General features: G+C 38.5%; 1 protein-coding gene across 7 annotated transcripts in view; it reads left to right on the forward strand.

The window, feature by feature from the left end:
- Positions 1–19,294, forward strand: part of TCF12 (transcription factor 12) — a 164,453-nt gene that overhangs the window by 36,294 nt on the left and 108,865 nt on the right. For all 7 annotated transcript variants that reach the window (XM_065688651.1, XM_065688648.1, XM_065688650.1 and 4 more), the window contains 2 exons: positions 8,314–8,387; positions 12,569–12,637. In XM_065688651.1, the coding sequence (XP_065544723.1) occupies positions 8,314–8,387; positions 12,569–12,637 (143 nt within the window). The remainder of the gene's footprint in view (positions 1–8,313; positions 8,388–12,568; positions 12,638–19,294) is intronic.

Here is a 19,294-nt window from a genome sequence, read left to right on the forward strand (position 1 = left end):
AGGCTTTCCTCTTGATTTTTTGGGAAAAAAAACCAAACAACCAAAACCAACAAAAACCCAAAAAGAGCAAGATGAGTGCTCCAGGTTGTAATAATTCCTAAGTCAATATTTGCTATATTTATTCTATTGTTTTTTCACATCTAGCATTGAGCTGGCCTACCATATCTCTGGCTTAACTGAACAAATGTGCTGTGCTTGCATTTATCCATTAGGCGTTCCTCCCTGTTTAAATACTGACCAGATAAACTTTGATTTGGAGTTAAAAGATGATGTCTGATGCTGACGTGTTCATATAATGGACACTTTTCCCAGCTGAATTGAAAGAGCCAGAATTCTGTTAAGAATTGTGTACTCTTTTGAGCAAATAATCGTAAGAAATCTTCTTTTAAAGATAAACCAGGGGGGCAGTGGTGGGGAAGAATCGGGGTTAGGGTTGGGTAAACCTGAAAATCTTTCAAACTACTTTGTCTTCTACAAGTTTTCTTTTACGATAAACATAAGATGTTAGTGTATTGATGTTTTAATGTGAGATGCCGGGATGCTGTGCTGCTGTTAATAGATAGATGTTAGATTTCAGTGGCGTAGGGTAGCCAAAAAATCGGATGCAGGGATACTGTATGCATTAGCGAAGTATAGGCTTTCTTTCACATACTTTTAGGAAATGGCTTGGTCTAGATCTTTTGAAGATCAGAATTCTGTGATCTGGACTGCATATCTGTAAATATCTTTGTTTCCAGTCATAGAAATTTAAATGTGGCATTTGCATTTCCCTGTCTATACTGTATTGTATATTGCCATTGTACTTTAAGCTCAAAATCAAGGCTCAACTAGGATGGAAGGTCTTTGTGTGATACTTTATTTCTCCTCTGGTTCACCTACATGAACTCAGAAAAACAAAGTTCATGACATTTCTCACAAATGGATCATTTCAGTTCCTTTCACCTCCTTCTTTCTCTCTCCCTAAACACAAACACACACACACCCCCCACACCCCTCCCAACTGCTTGGTATATCAGAGGGTCTTTTTTTCCTTAAAGGGTTTGAGTGTTAATTAATGCATTAGTGATAATCTAAATATCAACAAGTACTTTTAATTTGGTACAATTGGATGATTTTAATCATACATGTGCGTGACAATCATCAACACTATGAAGGAATGCTGATAGGTTGATCTTGGAATTTGTTTTCGAGAGGGTCAGAGTTTGCTGGATGCAGTAAATGACTGAAAGCACTTTTTCTTAATGTTTTTAGACACGTTGTTAGAAAAGCTGTTAGACTTGCAGTGTTTTCTTTGCTCATGAGGATTAGTGCCTCAGTTACACACTGTGTAACTCGGGCTGTATTGTGTTCTGGTGCCTGAATTGGCTGTTTTCTGTACTGTTGTAATACAGTTGGTAACAGTGGTTGTTGGCTGTGGGGCTATATTTGAGTATTTTTGGCCTGGTGTGTTCAGTCTTCTGACACTGGCCTTGGTTTGTTTTACGTATAAATAAAAATATGTATAAATATATGTATATGTATAGTAAAGTGTGTGGTTATTTAAAGCTGTTGAGTCATAACTGAAGTAACCACAGGAAAATTTGCCAGTTGAATGGATTATTATGGCAGCTAATATTGTAAAGCTGAGGCTTGCGTGTTAGAGCTTTTCAGTCTGATACTTCATGGTTCAATACAGAGGGGCGAATAAGCAGTATGATGCAATTTAATAGCAGTTTAGCCGTGTGTGTTCACATATGAAGAAAAGGTCTGGCTTGTATCCCTGCTAAAGGCTGGATCTCTAAGCTGGTTTGCTGAATTCGCATCTGTAACCAGAGAGGTTTCAATTTATAACTGTGTCTGCACACGTGTAAATATAATATACATGAACATAAGCATTTTAGGTGTTGGGTTCCCCCCAAGAGTATTAAAGCATGTATTTATACAGGGAAACTTTTTTTTTAAACTAATTTAGATGCTTGATTTTATATTTTCATCCTTAATTGTGCTTGTCTGAATAAACATACACAAATGTATAAATATATTGCATACGGCGTATTACATACAGTATTGTAAGTATGCTCTCCTCTTTGAGCTGTACCTGATGTAGTTTTTCTGGCAGGTTGAGTGTAGCAATATGGGGTTTTCTGCTTTAGTACAGTTTGGGTGGGAAATGCCGGTTCCAGTGTTATTTTTGTGCAGATTGTATTGTATTTAAAGTGTTCAGGTCATACCAGGTCACTTGCTGTGTTTGGTGATGTGATTTAGAGTCTGGAAAACAGAGTAAGAGGAAGGAGAAGCAGGTTACTTCTGACATTGCTGTAAGAGCACTGCTATTACAGGAATTAATAACCTAATGTTGTTCTTACAGAATACATGGGCCTTATTACAAGAAATGAATAGGATTGTTTCTGAAATTAAGTAAAAAGTACTAATGGCTTTTTTTAAATAGCAAATTATATTTAGGTTATGAGTGGAAACAAATCTAAAACATACTTTGCAGTTATACAGGAACTCTATTAGCAGTACTGACTTTTTATGTTAGACACTGTTAAAGTAAATTAAATCTTTCATCAGTTTTCCTGAAACAGCATGATTTTTTCCCATTTTGTTCTGTCTTTATACAATGTAAGTATTGTTGTATTAGAAAAAAATCTTCCAAGTGTACACCCCAAAGTTTTATTATTCTTGCAAATAATTTTCTGTATGAAATACAGGTTTTAAAAAGCTTTCCATAAAGAGTTAATGCAATTTGCTGATACATTTTAGGATCCAACTAATTTTTAACACCTGTCAATGCTAATTTTGGTCTGTTTTTGCTGTTACTCTGGCAAGATGTGTACTTGATGTACATTTCTCCCATTTGAATAATTTTGTTCTGCTGAAGTTTTAATTGTGATTGCTTATTCTGGGGATAGAAATTAACTTTGTATAGCATATCTTATTGCCTATTCTGAAAATAATTTCCACAATAACTGGCATAGCGGATGTTTATTCTTTGCTATGTCAGATAATCGTGCTCTGGGATTCTCCAGGATAAACAAAGTTTCAAAAATACAGATTAATTTATTTACTACTAATAAGAATCTCTGTTGCTATTTCAGACAGTTCTTACAAACTGATCTTTACAAAGAAAAATATTCCAATGGAAGCTAATGTTTTATGGGTAATAATTGAGATAACTGATGCCTCCTCAGGGTGGCTTCAATCCCTGCAGCGCTTCATTGAGCTTTTAAATGTCTGCCATTAGAGCTTGGTAGTTAACAACCTCAATTCTCATGGTTATAAACCTGACTGGGCAGGTGGGGAAGGATATTGAAAGTAATGGTTAGGCCCCAGGAGAAATCTCACTTTTAGACCACACAATGGATGTAGGTATTTGATCTGCAACTCTGGGGCTTCATACAGGGAGGAGAGCAAGCAACATCATGCAATTGAATAAAAGTATCTCAGGAAGTTTCCTGAAGGAATTGTGGAGTCCAGTTTGTACCAGACAACTCTGACTCAAGATAGTGTTTGTGACATATCCGTTGCACTTCCATTAGTCTTCTCTGGGGCAAAAGGTATAAGAAGAGATACTGCCACTGGTGCTTCTAAGAAGAAGTTCTTTTACTGGGAGGAACTTTCCATTTTGATCCGGACTTTACATTTTTATGCTGTAGGGCAATCGTTACATTCTCCAAGAAGCAGTATGGATTGAGATTAGATCTCTTTCTTCACCCTTCCTCCCGCCTTGCTTGAAGTACTTCCCCATGCCTTTCCTTTGGGGGTGGCTGGAGAGAAAGCCCTCTATTTATATAGTTAGAAATTGAAGTGGTTTGCCTTTTACCTAATTATAATGTTGCATCTGAATTTATCCCAGTGGCACTTCAGTGGTTAGACTGTTGATAGGTTGCCTGGGTTTCATTTCTCTTCACAATTTGATTAATGTCCTTAGCTTTGTATATTTTAAGCCCACCAAATGACATCTATTGTCAAGCTGCCTTTGGTTTTGGGCAGTGTCCCCTGTCTTCCCTGCCCCTTTGCTGGTAATAAATGTGTGGAACTTTTATCTTTTCTTTACTAGTTTATCTGATTTGCAAATTTCAACTACTGTTTTAGAATGGAAATCATTATGTTACTAAAAATATTAAGTGTAATATAAAGTGAGAAATATTTTCTGTTTGGAAGCAAGAAGAGGCTGAGAAATAGTCTTAACCTATTGAAATTTAAATTTTTTAATTGAAGTAGTATTTCTCCATCAAATAATATTTCTCTTTGCATCCCCTTACTGGAAATTCTAGACCTGAAATACAGTTTTAGGTAATAAGTTGTATCATCCTTCACAATAGACTTTTTACAATACAGGGTCTAATGGTAGATTGATTTGTTTGGGTGTCTAAGATGCAAAATACGATCAATGTTGTTATGGTTTGTGCTCTTGGTTTTTTTTGCAATTGATTTCAGTTGTTGAATCTTATCTAAAGGAATATTATTACTCTGAAACAAAATTGGATAAAGAAGCTATGAAAGAGAGAAACTCATACCTTGAGTACCTAGTATACAATCTACAATGTGATTTTTTTTTTGTCATATCATTTATTTGATCAAGATCATAGCAGATGGTAACCCTATCTTGTGTACACGAACACGAGAGCCTGTGTCTCTTGAAATAAGTTTTAAATATGGTTGTCTTTGTTTTATACGAGCAAGAGCAACAACTTTCATTTCAGTTTGATTGTAAGATCCAATTTTTTTATTAGATAAATGTTTGGACCTGTTTCTTCAGAATGAATGCATACATAGAAGTAATGAGGCAACAGGTTTCTTCAGCTTTTCCTGTAGAAGAGCTCGAAATGCTCACAGCGCCATATTTTAAAGTGACATAAGCAAAGCCTTTTTAGAGTTCAGTGTATAAAGTCGGAAAACACCCTCGTGACTGGCCTGTCACACTCAAGGTGAGTGAGGAACACACAGTCTTTCCTGTGCCGTGGCTGGGGTCCTAGGCTGGGGCTGTTCTCTGTCTGCAGGGCTGGCCAAAGGCAGGGGCAGTGTCCTGCCGGCCCTACCTGGCACAGCAGCAGGGACTGCATTGGAGGTGCCGGGTAAACCAGGCCAGCCACAGGCTGCCAGCTAGGTCTGCTCAAACAGAGATCAAGCGTACCGAATTACCCCTAGTTAAACTGTGGCCTGTCTGCTGTACAAGTAGCCTGTTTTGATTGAGAACTATGAAATCAGCTCGAGCTATTTCAGTTGCTTTCCATTCTCAATGCCTACAGAAAAAAGGAGGTGGAGTTAGAACCTCATTATACTCTTGTCTACCTGACTGCATGTATCTGTGTTTATAGCATACAGTTATTATATTTCCCCCTTCTTGGCATTGCTAAACAGATGGAGATATTGCAGCCTTTCCATGTGCAGCATGGTTTTCAGTGCTCTGCTAACTGTCACAGCTTTCCTGTGCCCTTTAACATCCATGAGGAATTAGTGGATACTGGAATTGGACACCACATTTCCGTGTGGAAGGGGTTGTTGAAGGCGATGATTCCCCTAGTTCAATTCTGTTTTGCATTTCTCAAGAAAATGCTTTAACCCTTTGATGACACTTTTTTTTTGCTTTGAGACTGTTGAATTTATTACCAGAGCTGACCCCTGTCTTCTTTCTTAGTGAGTGTTTTCCACTCTCCTCCCATCTGGAATGCGTATTTTATGGTCCTGGTGCATTCCTGTGGAGCTACCTTTAGCTGCATTAAACTGTGTGATGTTTGTTTGTGCCCAGCCTGTTAAGAGTTTTTTTCCTGGGTCTTTGTCTCTTGCAGCATTTGATTGTTTTTCATGTGTCATCACTGGAAAATACATTAGTGTACCAACCAGGACAGGTTCCTTGAACATCACCGTAGATATGTATCTAATGCCCTGGTTGAGGGTTGCTGGCCAATTCTCTGCTTGTTTGGTGTGTGCTATGCTGATGGGTACTGAGGGCCGCAGCAGCTTTGTTCCAAGTCAAATCCAGATGTCAAGCAGCGGGAAGTCAGAGTGCTCGTGTTCTGTATGCAGTGAAATTCTTTCTCTTAGCCTTCAAGGAGCTTCTAAAATGAGAATGTGTGTGCCGTGTGTGCAAATTCTGATTAAAGGGTAGGTCTAGATGCAAGCCTGTTTGGCGCATGTAGAAGAAGAAAAAATGCTGCCTGAGAAGGAGGGGAAAGACACCTGGCAGGAACAGGAAGTGTGTTGGTGCTGCTCAGTACTCCAGCTAACCGTACTGGGCTTTTTTAGAGAACCAGTTCTGGGCACTATTTAGAAATCAGTTTTCCTCCCTATCTTTAACTGTTACATTTTGGTTTAGAGCAATTTCTTAAAAAAAATTTATTTGCATAATTCAGATTTAGAATTCTGAGAGTTTTTAGCTATACATTTGCTGGTTAGCAGAATTTTAACGTGGGTCCTTACTCCCCACTGACTCAAAGTTTTGAATGATAACACGTTTTACTGGTCAGGGGCCATGCATCTACACACTCTTTGCCATAACCATTATCTGCTGACGTGTTTCCTAAATGGGTTGGTATAATGTACTGTGTCTTTGACTTTCCCAAACACTTTGTCTTGCAGGAAGATATCTTTCTTCCTCTCTCCACTATATGTCTCTTTCGAAATTAAAGCACTGGCAGACTTGTTATGATGATCACTGGATTAGTAGCGCTGTTGTTTCTGTCAGAGAAGAGTCAGTTGTGCCAAAGGATTACTTTTGCCTTTGTCAGTGCCAGCCACGACTTTTTACTCAGCTCCTGGACCAGTTACAATGAAACAACAACAGTGCTGTCAGCTGCAAGGCAGCGAACTTCCACGAACTGCTGGCTCAATGCAGTGGTGGTTTTGCATTTCCAGCCGTGAGGATCTTTCCTGCAGTACACAGGTGTCTGTAGCTTTCAGCTGGGTGATTGTGCTGTACACCCCGTTTAACAAGCCTTCTGCAGGCTTTGTCAAGACAGTATTTTGTAGCTTCAAAAAATACATAAAGAAAAAATTATTAGAATTTCATAAAGAAAACTTCATAAACAGAAAAATATTAGCATACTGTTACTCCACAGGTAGTTATTTACACGGTTTTTCTTGCATTTTATTTTGTAGTGTGGCCAGTCTGTGAGGCATGTATGAAAGTTTTGTAGGTTCAGTATAAAATAAGGGTTTAGGGATTATAGATGGGGTAACTTGCACTCAGCATAAAATTGTGACACTTTTTTCTTATTTATAAATTACTACTTTATAAAGCTTCATAAATACTTCATACTATACATCACATAAAGAATTTATGCTTTATATCGAAACTCCTATGAGTTTGAGTGACAGGGAAATAATGAGTTGTTTGTGCAGGCCAAAGCATGTGGAAGTCTGCAATTTAGGATGGAAGTGCTCCTTCCTGTTAAAAATACCTTGTGACACAGATAATCAGGAACTTGATTACTAGAATAGTAACCTTATCCTGTATGAATTGGTTACAGGAATTCAGATACTTTTGCAGTCAGTTGTTTTGGAATGTGGTTTAAAGATGGTTTGACCTATTAATTTTAATAGAAAGTAATTAGAGAAATTTTTGGTAACAGTGTTTGTAATTGTTGGCTAAAACATGGGATATAAATTATATGTGTATATACAGGGGATATTTATTCTGATACAGAGTCTAAAGAACTCCCTGTTTTTTCGTTCCCCATTCTCTTTTGAGCTGCAAGCTGGATTTGCATAAAAGGAACCGATTCTAAAAGAACCGTTACAGATTCCTGTTTTACTAGGGTAGACACCATGAGTATCTGTGGTGGTTGGGACTTTTTTTTTTAAGCCATTGACATATAACCAGTCTATCTTGCTTCCCCCCCCCCCCCTAAAATATCTTGCATGTCACATAAAGAACAAGCACGGGAAATAATTTTGCACGTATTACAATACTTATGCAAGTCATGAGAGGAAAAAGTTGATAACAAGTATACATTTCACAGTATGTGCTGCAATATTTGCTGCTTAAGATGAAGGATAAATCAGGCTGTGCAGAAAGCCATGCTAACATTGCTGTGCTTGTTTTGTTACTGATGCTAATTTCTTATGGATTGGGTAGGGCAGACACTGTAGATTGGCAAATCATCTTGACTTTTTATGCTCCTGTTTTCAGCAGCTGCAGGTGTCCAAATGAGTAGGTTGCTTTGTAGCCAGCTTCATTAACAAGGAAACTGTTCATCTTAAGTTTTGCTTTTAGAAATACTGCTTTAAATATATGGAAGTGGATGAATTTGCTTTCAGGTTGCATCAGAGAACATTATGCTTTTGCTGTCTTTTCTAATAGGCCTGTATTTTTCTTTTTATTGCTAGGTATGGATGAGCGAACAGGTGCCACATCCTGGGGAACAAGTGGTCAGCCAAGTCCTTCGTATGAATCTTCAAGGGTAAGGTTTCCACGTAATAATTCATAGGCAAAGTATGTGGGAATGTGCAGTGAAAATCAGCAAATGATTTGGCAATGTTTTTGAGGGGTAAGATCCTTTAAATGACAGATTAGCATCTTTTAGAAACTTTGATATGTTGCTGTAGTGATTCAGATTTCTAAGGCTAAAAGTTATAAAGGTTAAGAATTTCTGAAAAGACGTAACTGTATACTTGAATGATGAATATCTGTTTTATTTACCTTATGGTCGGAAAAGGAAAATATAAGTCATTACTTACTCGGGTGCGTTTATTTGCAAAGCATAGGGAACACTTTCCATTATCATTAGCCAGCTATAGGGTGTGTTTGTCATGTCAGAGAGTGGCTTTTCTCTTTAAATACCTTTCTTCTGTTCCCATTCCAGCCTCATCCATCCTGGTTATTGAGCTAAAGGTTTTTGATAGTATCTAAATATCCTAAAATAATACTGCCTTTTAAAAAAACAACTCAATGGTCAAAAGCAAGCTTTCTCCCTTGTAAATCACACTCTCTTTCATATTCTCAATTTTCTTTTTATGAATAGCTACTCCCTGAAAAGCCAATGAGCTAAGTACCTAATGAATAAATTATTAGAAATGCACAGCAGAACTGATGGGCCTAGTCTAAATAATCTGTTGTGATTTCAGTACTTGTGAGCCAGAAAGCTGTGTTAGCTCTTTTGCAGCTTTCTTTTGCTGTGGAATAAAGTGGATAGTCTGCAAGGTCTTGTCCAGCTCACTGGATATTGTTAAAGCTGCTTTCTGACTTGGGAAGAAAGCATTAGGAAGATTTTATCATGAAGTCCTCATTTTTCCATTGATCTTGGTAAATAAATTATAATAAAAAAATAGGAGACCTTTGTGGTTGGTGGAAGTATTTCTGTGAAACATAGAAAGTAGGCATTGTTTGAAAACATCCTATGTAATTTGATGAGCCTTTAGATGCTTTTTCTACATTTGAACTGGAATCTTATTACGCAGCTTTAAGTAAGTCATATTATTTGGTGTTTTGACACTCATTTATGATGTTGCTGATCAATTTAAATCAGTCATAAATTAAGATGACCTAACATGATTTTGAGCTTGTAATTTACTAGCTATATTAATCACTTTTCTTCTTAGAGGATCAGCCAGCTAACATTCCAATATTGTGAAGTCAGGGTGCTGGGTGTGTTCTTACTATTTGGGTTTGGTTGTTTTGTTGTTTTTTTTTTTTTGTTGTTGTTTTTGGGTTGGTGAGGTTTTTTTGTGTGTGGGGGGAGGTGTTTTCTGTAACAGAAAATTAAGAAATTCAAACGCTGATCAAGAACTGAACCCTCCACAAACTATACCATTATACCCTAAAGCTGGTAATAAAAGCAGATGTTAGTGCTCTAACAGAAGTTAGAACCATAGAAGAGGTTGTTGCTATTTGGGATGTATCATTAAGAAAAGCAAGTGTAAATGTAGGTTTGCCTTTAGCCCTGTGGAAGACTTCAGGAAAAATAGATCTTAAATTCTTACACAGGCACACACCTGACCGTGTAACTTGAACTTAATATAGTATAAGTGAAAGAAAGGGGTGGTGGGGGTGGTTCAGGGTGAGACGGGGGGAGGAATTACCTCCCAGCAAACAATTTTTGCGGAATCGTAATTTATGATAGCACAGTTTCAGCTAAAGACAGTTGGATTCTAACCAAACTGAGTATATTGTTAAGAGTTGATGGAATCTATCCCCAGAATTTTATTGAAGCATTTGTTTCTCTGCTAAGTGCAGAGGTTTTTCTCTTACATCCAAGTAATTTGAGATGATGCTGAGAGTTCATTCTGAAGCACCAATTATTTACAGCTTGTGATGGTTAAAGGATTTTCTTGAAAGCAAATATGTTCATTTTTGTTTAAACTGGAGCATACAGTTTTAATAGGTCTTCCTTAATTCAAACTAAATAAATTATAAATTATGTTTAATTTTAGACAATTGGTAGTTAATGCTGTCTGATTTTTTTTCAGAAAGTTACAGACTTTGAAATTCCTGACATGTAGATTGATTTCCCTACTTGTATTTGTGGCTGAATTTAATTATTCTATAGTATAGCTTTGTGTGCATCATTATAAAATTTAGAGAGAAAACCAAATACTTGCATGCAAACTCTCTCGATTTATAAACTAAAAATGAAATAATAAGGTTCACTTCTTCCCTCTGTCTCCCAAAACAGTGTTTTGTGTTCTTTGCCTTCTTTTTTAAAGAAAAAAAAAATAAAGGATTTGTTCCTGTAGTATTGAGGTGGTAGATTTTTCTTCATTTAAGCAAAAAAATCCCCTGTCAAAAGGCAGCAGAAATGATGGGGGACAGCACCCCAATAGTCCTAAATCCTAGTGAAAGGTTATTATAAGTGGAGTATCTCTACAAGTGTCTTTGTACATTGATTTTCTTTTTGGAAAACCTGCTGAATGAGAAATTCAAGAGCAAGCCTTGTGTTAGATTAGACTGCCCATGAAATTTCTCCATGGGGTCAGTTTAGCTCTGAGTTGTTGGCTCACAGTCCTTGAAGGTTCTGATCTGTTTGGCAGCAGTTCCTGGTGGGATCGCTGACCAGGTAGCGGATGCTGGTAGGTTTAGGTTTTCCTGAGACACCAGTGTGGTTGGGTTGTCTTAGGAGGCATCAGCCTCTGATGCCGGGCTTTAAGATTACAAAACATGTGCATCTCCTTCGTTTATGTAGGATATCATCTTCATGTGGTGAGGAGTAAGTCCTATCCCACAGGGTCAGGATTGATATTATGCAGCATCAATGTGAAGTGGCTATCCAAAGGAATTCAGAGAGTTTGGCTGATGAGTATCATCTTTGCCCAGGCCTTCAATACACTTACAAATTTGATGGGGTCGAAAAAAAACTAACACAGCAATTTTCTCTAGAGGCCCTGCATGAAGCAGTAAAGAATGGTTGTCTGGGATATTGTTTAAATGACGACAGTTTTATTTTAAAGAAAACTGAATTCCTTTCACAGGAAAACTCCATTCCGGTGTTTTCCCCAGAAGTCATGAACAGTAGAAATACATACAGTGTGTGTACAGAATTGGTAATGCTTAGGAGGCACAAATTTAATTCATCCCATGGCCATGTTCTTTTGCAAACGTAGAACAAAGGAAATTCTCTTCTGCATTGAAATTGCTGTAAAAGCGCTGGACTTCATTTACCAGTCTAAATGAAGTTCACGTGCATAAATTTGAGGTAAGATGTATGGTCTTTATTTTTTGATTTTCTTTCAACTAATGGAATGCTTTGCACTCCTGGCTCAGAGTTTTGAATAAGGTCTGCTACTTCATGTGCTGCCAGATTGGATGACTTTGAGGAAAAGCTGAAATGAGTGTGTGGGTCTATATTGTAAGAATATAGATCAGATTTTCTCGGGACGCAGGGCACGTGATACACAGCCTTTTATGTTCCCATGTTATTCCTTGTAGTTAACATACAGAGTTTATAGAATCATAGAATAGTTAGGGTTGGAAAGGACCTCAAGATCATCTAGTTCCAACCCCCCTGCCACAGGCAGGGACAACTCACACTAAACCATCCCACCCAAGGCTTCATCCAACCTGGCCTTGAACACTGCCAGGGATGGAGCACTCGCAACCCCCCTGGGCAACCAATTCCAGTGCCTCACCACCCTAACAGGAAAGAATTTCCTCCTTATATCCCATCTAAACTCCCCCTGTTTCAGTTTGAACCTGTTACCCCTTGTCCTGTCACTACAGTCCCTGATGAAGAGTCCCTCCCCAGCATCCCTATAGGCCCCCTTCAGGTACTGGAAGGCTGCTATGAGGTCTCCACGCAGCCTTCTCTTCTCCAGGCTGAACAGCCCCAACTTCCTCAGCCTATCTTCATACGGGAGGTGCTCCAGTCCCATGATCATCCTCGTGGCCCTCCTCTGGACTTGTTCCAGCAGTTCCATGTCCTTTTTATGTTGAGGACACCAGAACTGCACACAATACTCCAGGTGAGGTCTCACAAGAGCAGAGTAGAGGGGCAGGATCACCTCCTTCGACCTGCTGGTCACACTCCTTTTTTAAGTAAGTTATAATTGTATTACATGTTCAACTTGAAAATTCAGTGCTTTTTTTCCATAATTTCAGTATAGAATGGTATTCTTGTCCTAATTGTTCTTACTGCTTGCCTGTTCACAGGAAAATGGCAGTCTTCATGGAAAAAGCTCGGACCTCTCCACAGACATAGAAAAGTTGAAACCTCAAGAGGTACCATTTCTTTTTTTTTATCGGGAGTGTGGTAATTTATTTTTAAATCTGCTTGCAGCCTGCTACTGGGGTTTTACTTTAAAGGTCACAATACATGGACCAAACTATTTAAGAATTTAAATTGTTGTCACAGTATTGGCTGGGATTTCCAAAGGCACATGAAGATAAGCAATTTCCAGTTAGATAGAATTGGAATTTGGTGATAGTTAAGTACATACCTGTTAAAGCTAATTAAATGAGATGGTGGAAGACTGGCTAAAGGAGATCTTCCTTTCCCAGCTCCTGGTGAAGGTCTGTTCAGGTCAGTATAGATGGTCTGATTGTGTCCAGCAGTGATGCTTAAGGAAGAGTGCAAGTATAGGTCAAATATTTTGCCATTTTTACTGTCATACTCTACTGAGACACGCAGTACTTGGGGGCTTAGGAGGTTTCCTGGGCAGAGCTGACCGTTTGTACGTTGTTCTTACAGCTGTTGGTGGAATTGTTCTCTGCGAGTTGTGATTTATTTTTATTTTTTTCCTGACTTTGCTTACAGTTTTGGCAATAATTACAAGTGTTTCTTGGCAAAAATATCGATGTTTTAGTCTTAAGCGTGCTGATCAGTGATTTCACTGATTTCCGCCATGTTCCTGTGTTCTAAATATTAATGATTGGCTGTTACTGATGTGCTTAATTTTGGTTTTTTAAACAAACCTCTTTATTTTACATGCCACTTCTGTGTCTCTCCTCTCCTCAACCAAATTGAAGAATCCCAGTCTGTTGGTACCTGCTTGAATAGTAACTTCTCCTAACCTGTGGTTAGTTCTTGGTGCTGTTCTCTGAATTTTTCTGCTTTTTCTGAATAACCCCAAATTTAGGGTGTTTATGACTGCTTGTACTAGTAGAGATGAGGGTATACCATCAATTTCTGCGTGACATAGTAAAGCAAGAAAGGAACAGAGAATGAAAGTATTAAGTCTTGATACTTTGACCATCACTGAGCTCTGATGTTTCAAGAACTGTATAGAAAAAGATGCTTTTCTTACATTGTACAGTTGTTACACATCGTTATGACATTGAGTTATTTTTTACCACGTTCATTTTGTGCTCATTTACACCAGACTCTGCTGTTTTATTACCAGTTACATGAAGAACTTGATTTGCAGTTCTGCACCAAGGGTTATTTTAGAATGGGTTTTGGGCTGAATACATTTTTTGGGGAAAAGTGGGGAAAACACATTGGTGACTTCACTGTGAAAACTGGTCATATATTCCTGAGCTTGGGGTGGGGTGTTCATGTATTTTAATCTTGTGGTCAATAATTAATTCACAAAAGCTCCTTCTCTTGTTTTCTATATAATTTTATTTTAAGAGTCTCTGGTAATACTGTATTAAAAGCTAACAAACTCTTATTTCAGTGGTGTTTTAAACTAATATTGAAGGCTGAGAACCCCTGCAAACTTGAGAAAACTTTGTGAGAGCCTTGATTTTCGTTACGTACTAGTTAAACAGTGTTGTAAAGCTGAAAGAACAGAGCATTTTAGTGTAGAGTTGGCTGTGACAGTCTTAAATTTGTGGAAAGGTGCAAGGTGAGACATCAGGGATTTCTGTGAGCAAAATCTTTTGTTAGAAAAAGGAATAACTCGAAAATGTCTCTTGTGGGAGAAAAAGTAGGAAAACTTTTTTTTTTTTATATATATAGTTGTTCTCTTTTTAGAGGGAACTGTTTCGGAGTGGTGATTAGCAAGTCAGGGGAATTCTGCGCAGTGCTGATGGTCTCCTTATCCTTGAATGATTATAACGAAGCCCATATACAAAACCATGTCACTGTTTTCTGTTGCTTGTGGTGCTTGTTATTCTTCCAGCTCTCCAAGCTCGCTTTTACTTCTATGTATGCAACAGTGGTGTTTTTTTAGTGATTGTCTTCCGGTTGATGTATGGAAGTCCCTCCCTTAGCTAGGTGATGTATTTTTGCACGTGTTCATAATCCCTTGCATTAGAAGGGTAGCTGGCTCTTAGTGTTTGTTGCAGAGGACCGTAAAGCTGCTTTGTGAAAGCCTTGCTCTACTGAGCTCTCTGAGGCCAATTCTGAGGTGCTTGAACCAAGTGGCATGTTTGCTGCATTGCAGCATATGAAAATTTCATCTTCCTGTTGTGAGATGATTCTGAACGTTTTAGCTTTCCTACTTTATTTGGGAGTTGTAAATTATACTCATAATGTAGCAACAGAATAGTGTTGCCATGTTTTTTGGGATATACATTGCCTTTAATTAAACATCTACCATAGTTTTTATTGCGTCCTGGCTAATGATTGCTTTTATTTCATGAAGAATCCTGCTTTCTGAGGTTTTCTTCCATTGTTTTGATTTTGTTGTAACGTCTTTGCAATAAGAGGAGCAAGTTGTTTTTTAATCTGTTTAGATTGCTATCTGCAAACCAGGCAAATCTAAAAATATTTTTCGTTAGATGTTTCCTTGCTGAATAGTCTTTTTACATAAAGACACATCATTTAAACCAATAAAAAATGTAGCGTAAATTAGCTGAGGTTGTTCTCTTCCAAAATCTGAACGGTGAGTGTTTTAAGTATCTTCCACCATGTACATTGCACTAAAAGCCGAGTGCATTTTGAGCTGATTTAACACAGAAGGTAGGTTCAGTACTGAGTATGCAGTTTATCCTTCTTTTCATTTACGTAACTCTGCTATATATCTGCTTGAAGCCAGAGTTGAACAGATCAAGATACCACTACTAGATTTAGATGGTTTTGTAGCATTAGTCAACAGGTTGTCAACAGGTAATGCCCTGTGTTGTATGTAAAATACTCAGACATAAATTGGAACCTAAATACTGTATGCCTCAACTATTCTTCCCTCCCCAGAAGTACTTTTCATTTATGAAGAAGTCAAAAAATAGTAATGAGCTAGCAGGTTTTGAGATAGTATTTTATACCTCTTAATCTCATGTACTTAGCAAGAAAGGAGGCTGTTAAAATAGCAAAACAAGAGGGATACAGAAATACAGTAAGTGTTATCAGATCTGTTGTATCTGTGTCCTTTTTGTCTCTGGTGGTGTTTGGTTTTTTTGTGGGCAATGGAGATTGTTTGGTGGTTCTTCTGGTTATTTGCTTTTCTTGAGATATTTCATAAGTAAGCAGATGATTCAGTGTAAAATCAAAGGTAAAATTATATATTCCATATTCAGTGCACAGCACATGTTTGCAAATGCAGCTTGCTTTGTAATCTGATTCATTGGGCAGCACTTCTCAAAGCAAGTTCTGACATGTAAGTTCTGAACGCTTTAGGTAGGTTTTTAAGTATTGTCTCTAAGCATTTATTGATAGTATATTGGCTATACCTGTATTATTTCATTTCCTGCTTTATAGCCTAGATAAGAGCTAGAAAAATCTGCTTTCACTCCATGCTGGAGAAGTGTGTTCTGGTTTTTATTTTGTTTGGTTTTATGGCAATTACCTACCCATTGAAATTATTATTAGAATCTGTTCACAGATTCGTTTTCCATGTGGCCAGGGAATTGTCCCATTTGAGATCATGTTGATAGTTGTTCTCTCAGGAGAGGTTAGAGAGGTGTAATTGGCCATTGGTTCTAGCTGTTTAAAATCTGATTCATCATTCACCGAGTTAACTTGCTGGAAATTGATTTGCAACTGGAGAAAATAGTAATTATTTCAAAGTAGGTTCTTGATTCGGTGTGGTGTGCCCCCTCTCCCTTCCAAAGCTCTACCAGGTTAAATAAAGTGAACCGTGTTTCAGTTGTTCTCATACTCCATTCCTGCACATGTAGCTTTCATCTATTTCAATTTGATATGTGGAAATAAGTTAATGAAATTTTTTACAGCTCTCTTACAAAGCACATAACTTCTTATGGTGATGCTTGGAGGGCACTTGTGAAAGCTCTCTTGACTTTTCCCAGTAATGCCTGAAATCTGAGGTAGTGATACCTGCTCCCCCTCACCGCCCCCCCCGCCCCGTAGCAGGTTACCAAGTAATATATAAGGCTGTGTTTCTGTCTTTAGGATATTGTAGTGGAATGTTACTGCTTGCTGATAGTGAAAGGGAACCAGAATTAAAACTAGAAAGTGTGCAGTTCCTTGTTTCTGTTGCAGTTGGGTGATCTCCGTCAACTAACTGCATTAATTCCCCTGTTCAAGAGTTATACAGTTTTTTGCACAGTAAAGCGACATGGGACTGAAGTGCTGCCTGTTCTCAGCAGGCTGGGACATGGCATGCATGGAGTCTGCGGAGGGAAGAGGTGCTTGTTTCCTGGCACATCAGATGGATCTTCAGCTCGGTCTCTTAGCCTTTGCATTGTAGCAGGCAACTGGCTGTAATATGAAATGATCTAAAGGGTGTAGGGAGTCTAGCATTCTTGTCCATCTGCTCCATACGCGATCACCCCCTTCCCCCCTCAATGTCTGGAAATACTCTTTCCAGAACAAGGTGGTTGTTTATTTCTGGAAGCATACATGATCACATAATCCATAATCTTTTAAATTAGCTAGGACACCTTGGTATGGCTATTGCCCAGAGCCTTGTGTCTAATCTTCAGTCAGTGACTCACCGCAATGTTCCTGGGCGTAGTCAGTCTCTGCATCTTGCTTTCTTCCCCCACTCCCTCCCCTCTTGAGTATTTTCCCCTCTTGTTTGTCTTCAGAATCTCAGATTAGTTTGGAGAGGGAGATAATCCAAAATAAAGTGGATTTCATCAGTAGATTCATTGTCATTCATTTATACATTAGTCATTTAGATGACTGTTGCCTGATTCATATGATCATAACCAAATTTAGCTCGGAAGAGACTTCAACATTCCCGAGTTTTAAAGAATATTTGTTAGGTAAGGTCAGCCAAACTTGTGAAACTCAAGGAATCGGAAGCAGCCTTTATTAAACTTAATCTTTTGGCCACGTCAAACTGTGAAGTCAACCATTCATTTTAGTGAAAATTTAATGGTTTAAGTTTAAAGGCAGTAATTGGGCTGTATTGTCAGTTGCTAAAATGCAAATAGCCACTCACTGATCTGGCAGCTTGATCATGAGCTACAGCTGGGTCTGATTTTGGTCTGGTTGCAGGGACTTGAGTAGGAGAGGGCTTGGGGTAAGGGGGAACAAGGAAAAAGTGCCTGTGTTCTCTACTTTCATGGACTTGGACAAATTAAATGTTGAGGAGTAGGTGACTGTATGGCAAGAAGTTGTTCCATGAAGTCAATAAATGCATGAGAAAATAGTTTGCCATGTAGTTACAGTGTCTCCAGTCACTTTTCAGATTTTACCCCGAAGTGGAGATAGTTGTACTTATTTAAAAACAACCAACCAAGCAACCAACCAACCGACTTGAGTTAGAGTCAGGAGTACAGTTTTTCTTAAGCATGGACAAATCCTGGTGTGACTTCAGAAAATAATTACTAAGAGACAACAGCTTTATGTTTTTGAAGTGGAAGCAAAAGGGAGAGGGTGAATCATTCATTTTCAGTGCAATGAAAAGGGGTAGAAACAGTGAGCCAAGGGAGGCTTTTTGACTTGTTCTTAGGTGAGTTCTCTGATCGACTTAATCCAAAATGTCAGAACTTTAATGGTCATTGAAAGACACTGAGTTTTAGGAGGTTCATTACTGTTTTATTTTGCAAAATGGGGCATTGACTCATTGTATCAGGCCTTCCCTTATGGTGTGGTAGGATAAATGTGCTGAGGGAGTGTGTTTTCTCTGTTCTAGAGAAACACATTCTGTAAGATAATTTTCATGTGTCCTGCATACAGCTATTTATGATTTTGTAAGCAGTCTCATTTTCAATTGGTTTAGTTGTGTTAGTGTACCTGTGTATGGGACATCCTCCTGGTAAAGACTAAATTACTTGGACACTTGGGGCATTTTACGCAGAAGAGGTGGAAATGAAAACTGTTGCAGCTGTTGTTGGTTTTTGGTTGGTTGGATTGTGTTTGTTGCTTAGAGAACATCACTCTAATCCAATGAAATACCTGAAAAATTGATAAAATGTTAGAGCATTCAACATTGAGAGTGCCTTTGCTACTCAATTGCGTTGCAGAGCTAATTACCAGTAGTCTTTCAGCTGGGTTTCATGACAGGTATTATTGATGGATGATACTTGTTGCTTTCATTTGTAGACATGTCTGACTTTGTCTTTCTGATCACAGACATGCAGTCAGATTGAAATCCAGGTGCAGAGTGACTGGTGACAACATTACAAAATACAGCAGCATAAAGGGAACAGTCAGCCCCCATTAGACTGTATTGGGGTTCTGTACTGTTGTACAGAAAGAAAAGTTTTGCCTTCCTTAGGCCTTCCTGCTTGCTTTTGTAGTAGCTATGTAAGAGAGAGTCTAAACAAGATGTTTTTGAGTTTACAGTTATGGCATCTAATCATAAAATCACAGAATGGTTTGGGTTGGAAGGGACCTTAAAGCTCATCTAGTGCCCAGCCCCTGCCACAGGCAGGGAGGGACACCTTCCACTAGAGCAGGTTTCTCCAAGCCCCATCCAACCTGGCCTTGAATATTGTCAGGGATGGGGCAGCCACAACTTCTCTGGGCAGCCTGTGCCAGTGCCTCACCACCCTCATAGGGAAGAATCTAAATCCCCCCACAGGGAAGAATCTAAATCAGTTTAAAACCATTCCCACTTGTCCTGTCCCTTCATGTCCTTGTAA

This window comes from Lathamus discolor, chromosome 8, assembly GCF_037157495.1.
Source record: "Lathamus discolor isolate bLatDis1 chromosome 8, bLatDis1.hap1, whole genome shotgun sequence".
In the NCBI taxonomy this organism is placed as follows: domain Eukaryota; kingdom Metazoa; phylum Chordata; class Aves; order Psittaciformes; family Psittacidae; genus Lathamus; species Lathamus discolor.